This window comes from Tachypleus tridentatus, chromosome 6 (genome assembly GCF_004210375.1).
Source record: "Tachypleus tridentatus isolate NWPU-2018 chromosome 6, ASM421037v1, whole genome shotgun sequence".
Lineage (NCBI taxonomy): Eukaryota > Metazoa > Arthropoda > Merostomata > Xiphosura > Limulidae > Tachypleus > Tachypleus tridentatus.
The window spans coordinates 126632167-126645397 of record NC_134830.1 but is presented as its reverse complement, the minus strand read 5'-3'; the positions used below and the strand labels follow the sequence as shown (position 1 = coordinate 126645397).

The following is a 13231-nucleotide window of genomic DNA, read 5'->3' as shown; positions in this document are numbered from 1 at the left end:
TAGTTTTCTTATACCGGTCCATTTCAGAATTGCTTGCCTGTCAATTGACTTATGAATCACCTTTAATTTGCCAAAATGGCATGATTTAAAAAAAGAGATTAAGTTTCTGATTTTAAGCAGAGCCCAAAATAATAAGTATTAACTGTAACTATTTTAAAATATATGATCTTTTGAATATTACACCTTTTAATAAAAAATCAGTAAGTTTAGCTATTAAGTAAGTTTTTATTCTTGTGTTTTTATATTCACTTTTAAAATAACAGTTATATATTTTTAATTAGAGTGAATTGCAAGATCATTAATTGTGATGTGCTGTTGTTACCATTGCAAATGTTATCAGTAAGGCTGTCCAACTGATGAAAGAAACTACATTCATTTTCATTAATAAGAACAGTATATTTCATTAACTTTACTTATCACTCAGTTTAATTTTATTTTAAGTAGGTAGTTTTCTTTGATTAACAGTTAATATTTATTAATGTATAATTTGTTTTTTTAGGATCAGAATGTGTTTGATTCCAAGAAAAAAATTAAAATTGCAACAGGAGATGGACTGGAGTCAAAAAATGACAAACATGCAGCGAAAGGCAATAGCTCTAAATCATTGTTTGCTATTGTATTACACTAACCAGTTAGATCTGTGTCGTAAGCAGCTAGATAAGTTAGCAAAGAGTTTTCCTGAAAGTTCTTCAGATGTCATTCTACTTCAAGCTGCAATTTACAATAGGGAAAAACAAGTTCAGAAAGCTGTGGAGTTACTAAAGGTTATTCTTTTTTGTAAAAATTTAACTTCTTTTCTTACATATTTATATTTTGGATTAATTGTAGGTTACTTTTTGGTTGGTTTTACTCTTTTTTTAAATATATTTTATTAATTCTCAAATGACCAATGTAAGTAAGGAATTTCATGAAAATCTGCTGAATTTTGTTTAAAAAATATATTTGTAAATTATTGTTCTTCTAGTGTTGTAAGTTTTTTGTATGTAATACCTTTAGTATTCTGAAAAAAAATTTAATGATTCTGTCATTATATTTTTTCTGAAAGTAGTATTTCATTTCTTAAGTGAAGTAATGCCATATATGCATAAGTTCAGCTTTGTTTATCCAAAGATGAAATATAACTATTTACTTGGAGGCTTTTATTTAATCCACTTTGTATATGGATTTATTTGTAGACATTTTTTTGAAGCAACATTTGCCAAGTTTAATAAATATTTTGTGCTTCAATACAACTAATGTTTAATATTACATTTTATAGCAGGATTTCATGTTGCTTACATTTGAGAAATTACTTTCTCCATCATAAAAGTTCTTAAACTATAAAGATAATTGTGTGCATTTCAGAGGTTGTGCTCAGGCAACAGATGCTTTGTTCTAGTGATTTTTGTGAAATTTTGATCATCACAATCATCAAAAGTTGATACATTTGAGTATCTTGAAGGTTAACTTGAATGTTACTCTTGGTACCTTAGATAATATGTCAGTGTGATCATCAGTCCCCCATTGGTACAATGGTAAGTCTATGGATTTACAATGCTAAAATTAGGGGTTCAATTCCCCTTGGTGGACTCAGCAGATAGCCTGATGTGGTTTTGCTATAAGAAAATACACACACACGTGATCATCAGTACAGAATGAGACTGTTTTGCAGTAAGTTTAGGAAATGTGATAAACTGATTTTCTCAGCTTTTCAATATATCAGTAGTTATTAAAAGTGAAATTAGCACACAACTGAATTACTTCACTTGAGTCACATGGTGTGTTGAATGTAGCATCGTTTAAAATTAGATGTTTGTCATGGAAAAGTACTAAATCTGTAGTTATGTACAAATTAGGAACTCAAATTACTAAAATATAAAATAAGAACTTTTATCTTTTTATTTTGCTGAGATATGGCTTATTTACTGAATCAAACACAGCAGTTCCATTCACCTCTTTCCAGTTTTAGAAACAGTTCCTTATGTAAATTTATTTCAATATATGAAATGTGAATAACAACTGATACCATAAAATATTTCCAGTGTGGTTTCTTAGCCATCTTAATCTGTGAAAAGGCTATCACATTTTTTCAAATGATGATTTCAAGAAGGTAGGTCTTGTCTTTAGTCTCTTTGAAGTTTCATATTTTTAAAATCTAAATACATCTTAGTTACAATTCTTAATAAATTATAAAGGAAGTTATTGCATCAGTATAGTTATGTTTTTTGTGTTATTCAACTGGGTATATAAACCCTCTCCCAAAATATTTGTTTGATATCCTCCACCTGCAAAATTTTAAAATGCTCAGCAACCTATGCCCAGCAGCAACTGAGTTCAAAGGTCTTAGTGAGAAGAGATAATTGTTTGCTTTACTTCTAGATTTATTGTTCTATATTTTAGGAAATATAATTTTAATAATTTGTTTCTAAATAGTAATAATCTCCATACATATATAATGTATAATATTTGAAATGTGATTGTATATTACAAAATACTAATCCACTAAATCACAGTCAAGAGAAGAAAGACTAAAGGTTAGTTTTATTTTATTGATTATGTAACGAGTGCACATGCACTGTGTCAAAGGAAGTTAGCTAGGCATGACTGGGAGGTCAATATAATAAAAGAAAATATATGTATGATCACATATATTTTTATGAGACTTAAGCCACTTAGACTAAACATTTGTATTTTTATGTTATAATATATAGTCATTCTAGCATGAAAAAAATATACTTTATATTTATGTTTTAAATTTTTTATGATGGTTACAAGTTTGGTCAAGTGACAGACCCCACATAGTTAGATTATAGAAAATAACATAAAATATAAAGTCTTACTGAAAACAAACATTTGAAATGTATTTAGAAGGTTTTAGAGATTATGCAAATAATATTTCAAATAACCAATTCAAGTGATTTTTTATGGTTTGGAAATCTTATGTCTAAGTTATCAAAAATGAGCATGAGCTCTGTCTTTTCTATAAGCCTGTGAAGAGATTTATTATAGTGGTTTTAAGTTAATGATGTATTTCATAATTTCTTATATTTTTATCTGTTTTTGCCATATTTTATGGTACACATTTCACACATTCCCTCTTACATCAAAAGGATTTGTTGAATGTTATTGCCTCATGAAAAAGATGACATTTTTATATTTAAATATTTTTACAAGACTAGTTTTTGAACCGTTGAATAAAACAATTTTGTTCATGTGTATGAAGAAACATTCAAGAGTACGTTATCCAAAAATTGCTTATCAGTTTGATAATTTATGTAATAAGAATTTGTTTTGTAGGGGTTTGCTGAAAGTAATCCTGCTGATTCGCTACATGTATCTTTTGTACTTGTTCAATTGTTATTGACCCAAGGTCATGTTAATGAAGCTTGTGACATCCTGAAATCACTCAGTGTATCTCATAACCCAGGAGTAGTAAGTTATCTTCAGTTTTTTCTAATTGATTTTTTTTATTGTTTTATGTAAGTCTGGAATATTAGAAGGATTTAGGTCATTTTCTATACACCTTGAAAATGAAAAACTGTGTACTTGATTTAAATATAATGAAGAACGTTATTACTGATATGCCATTCAATTCATAAAATTTTACTCAGCAAATTTTCTAAACAATTTAATATATATATATAAGAACCTGAAATGTCTTAATGAATTTTTCTGTATAAAATTTCTTCTAAACTATCTTATTCTTCTAGCTTCTGTTGTACTTATTTTAGTTTTTCAAAAGGGTGTAAATTAATTTTAAAATGAATTATTGCTTTGAGACAGATTTAAGTTTTATTTTTTTTCATTTTAGGTTTCAGCTTTGGTGACACTGTACTTGAATCTGGAAGACAAAGACTCAGCTTCAAAAGTTTTGCATGATGCTATTAATTGGTGTAAGGAAAATCAGGTACCATTTGTTTTCTATTTAGTTAGTGTTAATTAATAAGAAAAGTTATTTACAAGTGGATTGCAGAAGGCATATACATAAAAAGTCATTGGAACTTTGCCCAATACTTTTTTGTCAGAATATTTCTGATTGTCATTTGGTAAGTAAATGCAGGGTTTTCATTAATTGTACCAAAGTTTAATATTTATTTATTCTTAAATTTGATAGTAAGAATGTGATGAACTTGGGTTTTTCAACTAAAATACAGTTATATGAAATGTCTTTGGAGCCTCATAATGTCATTATTTACCTTACAATGACTTAGATAAACTGAAGTCTTTTATGTCCAGTTGTTTTTAACAACTGCATCTAGCTATATTTAAAACTGACATGCAGACAAAATTATGTTGTAATATCAGTACTGAAAGAGAAGAAAAGATGTGAAAAACACAAAGTGAGTCATTATATTTCAAGGGATGATGGTTTCATAGCCAACATAAATGTACAATTTGAGATGGACAAATAAAATTTAAATTAATTGTTAAATGCATCATTTATGATTGTTAATAGTAGCAACTTGAAATATTAAATGCTGAAGTGAGAATAATTGCTATTTTATTTTTTGATGTTTAACTGATAACTATTTCATTATTATTATTATTATTATTAACTTTTGTGTCCAAGACACTTTTTCTGTGCATATTGCATTATTTTAAAGTGTTACATTCAAAATTTACTGAACTTTAATATGAGAGTATGTCTGTGAAATTGGTATGAAAATATAGTTTATAATTCAAGTTTGTATAATCTCTAACTCTTAACCTCTTTGGTTTAAAAAAATTAATATTTAAAAAGATTCTTAGTTTTCATTTCCCTGTGTCACATGACGCATCTGAGCTCTAGTTTCTTCCTTTCGAGATTTTTTTAACATCAAAAGTAGACTGCTACAGTTTACAACCAATTCTAAAAACAGAATATTCATGATTACAAGCAAGAATCTTAAAATTTGAACATTGTGCATTGTTATTTACTGAGTATCAATAAATTTGTAAATCCTACCAAAGAAGCACCTTCTCTCTTTCTCTTTGACTTTTGAGGTTGTTTTACTGATCAACTTTACATATATGATAAACAACTATTTTAATAAACAACAGAAAAAGCTGGTTTCCTTGTACATAAGTTTCAGTAATTGTTGTTGAGACTTTCTATCATTAACTGATAGATTGATCTGTAGTGATCATATGTTTTATTGTGAATGTTAGTGATTTTTTACCCCCTATTTTTAACTAACTTTGAACACAAAGTAAAGTATAGTAGTATTGGGATGTTTTTTTGTGTGAAAGCAAAATGACTTCTTTTTTGTACACCTAAGTTTGTGAGACTCAACAGTGTTTACTGAATAACATCTGCAGTTATTACTTGAGTGCAAATGATCTTGACTAGGATTATATAATTGGTATTACAACTTCTTAAGTTTTATGTGTAATTTTTAATTGTTGTTGTCTATTTTTAAGAAAAGTATCTAAAATGTAAAATTATAAACTTCTGAACTTAGCCTAACAAAACTTCAGTGAAGTAAAATATCTGAAATTTCCCATGCTTTAACATTATGTGTAACATGACACATCATAATCTCTTAATGTTTTTGTTAACACTAGGAAATAGCTATTGGATTTTAACTGTGATTTACTGATTTTGAGGCAAATATTACAACTTCAGTGGGTACAATGTACAGAAATAAATCCACAAAATTTAAAAGCAACAGATGTGAGAAGGTTAACAGTTGAAGCTGTTAAGATAAGTAGTTTATAACTTTCTGATCAATACAGCAGTTAGTGCAAAAGAAAAAGTAACTTTTTTATTTTATTTCATATTTTTTAAACTTTTCTTTTCATTGTATGTTAATTCTACAATTAACTCTCTATAACCTCCAGTATCATTTTTAAATTCCTATTTAAATGAAACTATTATCAATAAGTACATTATTATTCAAAGTCTTGTTTTTAAGTTTTTATTCATTTATTTCCGAAGAATCTATGGAAATAATAATTAAGAACTTCATGCTTGCTCTTGCTTAAACTGTAAGTTGATATAGCAACTGTTTTTGTTATATTTTTGATATGATTTTGTTATATAAAAAATGACTATTGTTAAAAAATTTTTCTTGCTGGAAATAAGCTATATGTATACACAGTTTGTTTACCAGTGACTTAATACAAGTTCCTAAAACTGGCCTTAATCATTATTGACATTCCTCAGTTCAAGCTATGCCATGTTCACTTGCAAAGTAGAAGTTTGGATTGCTTAATAACTAGTTTAAGCTAAGTAGCATGGTTATAACCAATAGAAATAACAGATTTTGCCCTTCAAAGTTGCTTATCTTAATATGAAACATATGCTATATATCCAGTTTTATCAGTGTTGAAATGATGCTAAGTTCATTGTTGAGAGCAGTATTTGTAGAAGTTGGAAATTTTCTTTTGCTTTGTATGTAATGGTTTGATAGACAGATTGCATTTAGGTTTTACATTTTAGTTAATGTATTATTTGTGTTTTAACCCATTCGCTAAAGTTAGAAACATATTTCCCACTGCTCTTACTCCCCTCACACTGTGACTGGGACAAATGTTTCCCATTCTTAATACCATTTAAGCTTTCCTCTGCTGGGTCCAGGTTCATCATCTTGACTAGTCTAGATGGAGAACTAGCATTTTCTTGTCTCATTACCTTTTCATCATCATACATTTGAAAACCACTTGATTCAATTTTGCTATTTTCTAAACTATCTGTGTCAAGTACGTCAAGAATATTTACATAGTAATTAGGGTTATTACTTACTGCCCTAATGAAATGGGCACAGTCAGCATGCAGTTGTTGTACGTCTCATTTAGACATCTTATTGGTAGTGAAGGTCAACATTTAGGGAAACTGTATATCAAGATTAGAAGGGATATCAATAAGTACTTTCCAACTTGATTTATTCCCAAGCATCAAAAGTTGCAATTTTGAAAGAGAATGGGAAATATTAGTCACAGTGTGAGGAGGTGGCATCTTGTTTGTTACTGAAAGGCTGATAGGAAAACATTGAAGAAAATTATACATCAAGATTAAGGAGAAGTTAATAAGTCTTTTCCAACTTATTTTAATACCACATGTCAAGCTTGTTAGTTTTGAATGACATTCTAAAACATTTGTCCCAGTTGCAATGTGAGAGGGTGGGAGCACCAGGAAGTATACTTCCCAGCTGTAGTAAAAAAGGTTTATACTTGAAAGATTTAATTATTTTTTTATTTATTAATCACTAAAACAACTTTGAGAAACTTAAAAGTGCAAGAAATATTATAGTGGAGGTGCTAAATCTAACAGCTGAAGTTAACATTGCTTGCAAGCACTTGTTGATGTGTGTGTCAATGCATTTCTGTTTCTTAATTTTAAACATTTCATTGTATTGTATATTGATGATAATTGGTAGAGTTAGTGATATAGAAAACGAAAGGCAAGTACAATATATACATTTACCTTAAAAACATTTTATCTTATTTTGGAGGTTCTAAAGATTATGCAGCGAAATATAGAAACTGTAAGGTAAAAATGAGTATTTTTATACTTAAAAAGCATTTTGCAGGTAAAGTATTTAGAATCTGAGCATATGTAACTACATTAAATAACAAATTTTAGTTTTAAAAAGTAGAAAAAATTAAAATTAAATATTTTATTTTTAGGAAATTATATACTTTTTTAAGTATATACTAAACTATATATTTTTAAATCCCAAACAATTTCACCAGCTAGTTTTAGTTTTGTAACAAAATACAACGAGAATGATGTTACATAATCACTGATAGAGTAGCTAGGAGTCATAGGGATAAGGCAGAGAAAACAAGACATTGTCATTTAGGAGGTTCTAGAGATTATGAAATTAAAATATAACCACATGATGAACATTTATATTTCACTTTTCACACAGACTGCTTCAATAAAGGTTTTTGAAATTCACAGACATTTATTTAGTAAAAAATACGTTTTTGTTCAACTGTGGACGATGATGGGTGCAAAATCATTAGCGAACAAGCTAATACATGAATATTTGCTATAAAGTTTTTATCAGTGTGTAACTACCAGTTTGCCTGCCAGTTTTTATTCCTTAAATCCCACATTCAGTCCTTTTTGGTCACAGTTTTCTTCACTCCTAATATGTTTTTAATCAGACAAACTGCAGTTAATAAGAAAGTGACACTTGATAATAAACAACATTAGGTTTAGGATCGCAACCATATTATTTGGAACAGACATGTACTTTACAGAACCAGTCAGATTCTGTAAAATATATGGTACAGGTTTTCCTCTGTAAAATAGTCTTAATATCTTCCTTTCTAGTAATGCCATAAAATTTAGATTAACAGTATCTTGTCATCACTCCCATGCAATTAATACTGCCATATCAAGTTTTATTATTTATGTTAATTGGTTAAGCTAATATCATGTTAAACTAATATCACGTTTTATTAGGATAATTTTAAAAAATTAGTAATTTTATGCTGTAAACTTGGCAGTGAATAATCAATAACAACTATCTACCATATGATTTATTTTTGAAAACTTGAGCTAGAAACTGTTAATATAGTTCGCTTGGCCTAACCAATACTTATGTATCAGCATATTCTAAATTGGCCATCTTTAATGTGAAAAAAAGTGTTATCTTCAACATGCTTTCTGTCACCTCTTTTTGATATACCAAGTCTATTTAAATAATGCTAGTGTGTGCACCATGTAATTCAGACAATGTATCTTCAACATACTTTATATCTCTTTCTGTAAATGTACTAAGTCTATCTCTAAGTGAAGTTATGACAAAAACCATCAGTTTTTAGATGTTTTTAAAATATTTTCATTCAAATGAAGCTGTAGAAAGTGTTCTCTAATTTGTACAATGTTATCTTCAATATATCAAATCTGTCTCTCAAAACAAGATTGCTCCTTAACATTTCTTCTGCTCCATTTTGACATACAAAATGTATCTACAAAATTCTGTTGCAAACATCATCTGTTTCAACAACTGTGGTCCCCAAGTTCTTTTTTTAACTCTCTTTACACATTATGTCTGTTTCTTATCGATACTACTACAATAATTGCCTATTCTGGATAGTGTGATCCTCATTATGCATTCTCTTGCTCTTTACTTTTAGTAAGTCTGTCTCTAATTGTTGCTGCTTCAAGTATTATATTTTCTGGATAGTGTGATCCTCAACAAACTTTTTGTCACTTCTGTTGCCATACAAGTATATTTCTAAAAAACATGCCACTCTAAGCATTATCTGTTGTAATATAGTATGAACCTTCACATATTTTGTATCACTTTATTTTGGCATACGGGTTTATCGCTTAATAAAACTGTTGCAATTATCACTAGTTTTGGACAGTGATCCTCAACCTGTTTTCTGTCTTGCTGTACTGGCATACCAAGTTTTTCTGTAGGTGAAGCTATAGGAAACATTATATATTTTTGACAATGTGTTCCTCAAATGTTCTTTGTCATTATCTGTTAGTATTCTAAATGTCTAAATTGAGCTTTTGAAAGTCTTTTTTTCTTTTTTTTGGCATTGTGATCCTCAATGTGCCATCTGGCACATACTTTTGGCATACAATGTTTATCTCCATTTAAAAGTTCTGCAGTTATCAACTGTACTAGAAAATGTTGGTTCTTGCAGTATCTTTCATACTGAAAGAAAGAAAGAAATTATAACAATAAAAGCAGTACTGATTTTCAAAAAAACTGTTTTAATATGCTCAAAAATTGGCATCTATATGGTTAAAGGATGGCCTCTTAAATTTTAATCATACTTTAGCTTAAAAGTTATTTATACAGTAATTTTTTTCTGTGTTCTTTAATGTAATTTGTCCAAGAAATAAAAAAAAAATTATGTAGAATGCTTTGGAAGAAACAAGAAAAGTTATCTAAAAATAAAGATATGAAAACTTTTCCTGTAAAAAGCAGCTTCCTTGTTTCTCATACAGAAGTTACAAGAACATAACATTCTTTGTTTTCCATGATGATAAAGTAATCCTGTTCTTTCTAAAAAAAATCTCTATCACCACTAGATGATGTATCAACAGACCTCCAAATATGTAGAATAAATGAATTGTTATTCAGATCAAAGCAAGAGTGGTCAAATATCTGCCAGACAAAAATTACACAGTTGCTGCTGCTTCCTTTGGCGTGATAGTCTATTAAGCTCTGAAATTTTTGTCCTAGATTTAGTAATTGTTTGCAAATGTAGGCTTACATTATATACTATGTTACTTATTTGGTATTCATTGTTTGTAATCTAATATAAAATTCTCCAAATTCTTCAGTAATTCCATTTTGGTATGTATTTGTATAAATGTAAGATATGGAATTTCCTCAATAGTTTGGAGTCCACGTTTTAGTATTTATTCTAAAAGATAGAATTTTTTACATCAGTGATTAAATTGGTAAGTCTAATACATTTGTAAATTGTTTGAAGTTGAAGCTATTTACTCTGTAGTAATAAAACTAAGGATGTTTGTCTTGAATTATCAAAAGTGATAAACACACATGCTTAGGATGGTAAAAAAAGAAAATTGACATCTCTTGGATGTCTTGCTTGCTTGTTTGCTACTGTGTTATTGAATGGTGAAACATCTTTTTTTTGTAGAAACATCTGGAACAATTTTTTCTCTCTTCTGTATATAGTCCTTGAAAACTGTAATTATTCAAATACAAAATTATTCCTACAGAATAGAGTAATATACAGTTCTGTTGGTTCTTGAATGTGTTTATTCCCTATACTTTCCATAATTAAAAGTTGGTAAAAATTGACAGCAAACCAAATACTAATTGAAATTTTGATAATTTTAAAAAATAAGAATATTTATTTCAAAATACTATTCAGTCCTAATAACTAACAACCACAGATCAATGTCTTAGTATTTATCATAAAGAAATCACTAACATTTGCTATAAAAAGTTTGACAATTGATTGACTAATGGTTGAAAGTACGTCTTAAAAGTCTATTAGTGATAACAATGTTTTTTCAAGTGGTTGTTACGCTGTATAAGTGCTGAACATGTTGCCTGTGGTGCCATGGCTTGCATCTGCAATGACATACACCACTGTATCAGTGCATATAAATTACTATTATAAATTGTGATTAACCTTTATATTATAAAGTCCAATACAAGGAACTTTTAAAATATGAAAATTCTTAAGTTTTTAGAGGAATTCTTTAAAATCTTTGGTCACATTTTGGGAAGAAGGTTTCAAAATACAAAACTCTTTTTCAGAAAAAAAAAAGGGGGGTTGTACTAAATTGAATATACTCTCCAGTTGAGATAGCTTTATGACAAGAGGTAAAAAAAAGAGAGAGAGAGCTGACAGATTTCGAATATTTCTGTAAAGAAAAGAAGAAAATGTTATTTTTGTTATTGTACAAGTTTAAAATGTGTGATAACTATTTAAATGATTACAAAATGTGAACACAAGTTGTTTGTGTAAAAATAATCTGTCCATGCTATATTAAAGTTCTTTATTCTTCAAGATTGTTTAAAAATTTTAGTTAATATTAAATAAACAATTTTTAAGTTAGGTGTAAGCCTTGACCCCAAAGCAACACCATTAATTGCTTTTTTATTACATGTACAAAGTGAGAGTCTTTAATGGCACATACATGTTGAAAACATTAGCAATTTTACTTACCATACTGTTTTTTCTTACAGACAAACTCCTTCAGCATGTCTACATATCATTGAAGTAAAAAAAAGTACAAACGTCATAAATAGAGTTAAATAATATATCACTTACTATAATTATTTTTGATAAACTCAAAATAGACTGACTGAAAAAATTGTATTCTTCATTTCTTACAGGTTTACTATTCTTTTTTCTAACCAGATCATGAATAAATGAAGTAATCTCCCAAACTCACTGTAAATTCTAGTGTAACTTACTAGCATAAATTGAAGGGCATGTATTCTCTTTCCGCACTTTAATGTGTTAACTATTGGCAAAATTCTTATATCTGAGCCAAGATTAAAGTAAAGTTGTTGAATGACAACAGAAATTTTTCTTATTCCATCAGTTATGTTTATATATACCCTGTTCATAATGTAAAACAACTGAAAAGTGTTTTGTTTTTATTGCGTGGAGAGCAGTAATGAACTCTGTTTTTCAAACAATAATACATGGAAATTCCAGTACAATAATTTGTATTAAACACTCTCAAGAAACATCCAAAAATAAGATACAAGTTTTATGAAAAAGGAAAACAATTGTTAACTTTTAACTTAAACGTATGAATTTTTGGAAGTATGTTAAAATAAGTAATATCAGAAAACACATTTTATAAAATGTAGAACACTGATTTGGTACAATTGAAACTGAAACATAAAATAGACTTTTGAACTAAAACTTTATCTTTTTTGTTGTTGTGTTGAATCAAATTGTTTGAGCTTGGCATTGTGCAGTGAAACCAACTTGATAATTCATAGTATAGTTGACCTTTAGAACAATAATTTCTGATATGATAAAACACTTCAAAACAACCAAATATCTTGTTCCAACTGGAAACTCTAAGTTCTGATGCACATTCAAGAAAGAGAATTACTTCTGCTGGTTTCTAAAAATGAAATCTGAAAAAAATATATTGATATTATTTTTATAGTGATTTTATGAATAACTGAGTGTACAAAAATCCAAAATATCAGGAAATATTATTAATAAATTAACATTGTCCAAGCTGTTATTGTTTTTTGAGAATGTACTGTGAAATGATACAATCTATCACAATATTAAAATTATTTTGAAGTTGTCTGTTATAACTTGAAACAAATATATCTATAGTGTTTTTGTTTTGTTTTGTTTTTTCATTTCCTGTGAAACAGAGGACACCATTTAGCTCATCTAGGTTATCTAATTTTCTAATATGAACCTTTGAATATATCCAAATGACTTACAAAGGAAATCAGATGGTAATTTAAAGAATTTCATTACTAATTTAGAAAATTCAAACAGTATGTTAGAATGAAAGATACAGAGGTCTAAAGAAGTATGAGAGAACTTAAATAGGATGTTAAGAGGCATATGACAATATTTTATCACCAACAAGAAATATTTTACTATGGAGTAACAGAATGTTAGAATTGAATATGGGACTTTTAAGAAATGATGATGGTTGGATTTTTATTGATGATTATGATATGTTTGAGCATATAAATGTTCTTTTATGCATCAGTTTTTACCAGAGATGATATGGAATGGATTTGGGAAGTAGATCACCTTTGCTGAAAGATCATCTGATATTCTTCAGTGATGTTAGAATTAACATAGCTGGTAAGATTTATGATTA

The 13231-nt window shown here is 28.3% G+C and overlaps 1 protein-coding gene across 1 annotated transcript in view; it reads left to right on the top strand.

The window, feature by feature from the left end:
• Positions 1-3411, top strand: part of LOC143251724 (signal recognition particle subunit SRP72-like) — a 57981-nt gene extending 54570 nt beyond the window's left edge. The window contains exons 9-10 of the mRNA XM_076502965.1: positions 500-764; positions 3277-3411. Of these exons, the coding sequence (XP_076359080.1) occupies positions 500-628 (129 nt within the window). The 3' untranslated portion in view covers positions 629-764; positions 3277-3411. The remainder of the gene's footprint in view (positions 1-499; positions 765-3276) is intronic.
• Positions 3412-13231: the final 9820 nt, after the last annotated feature.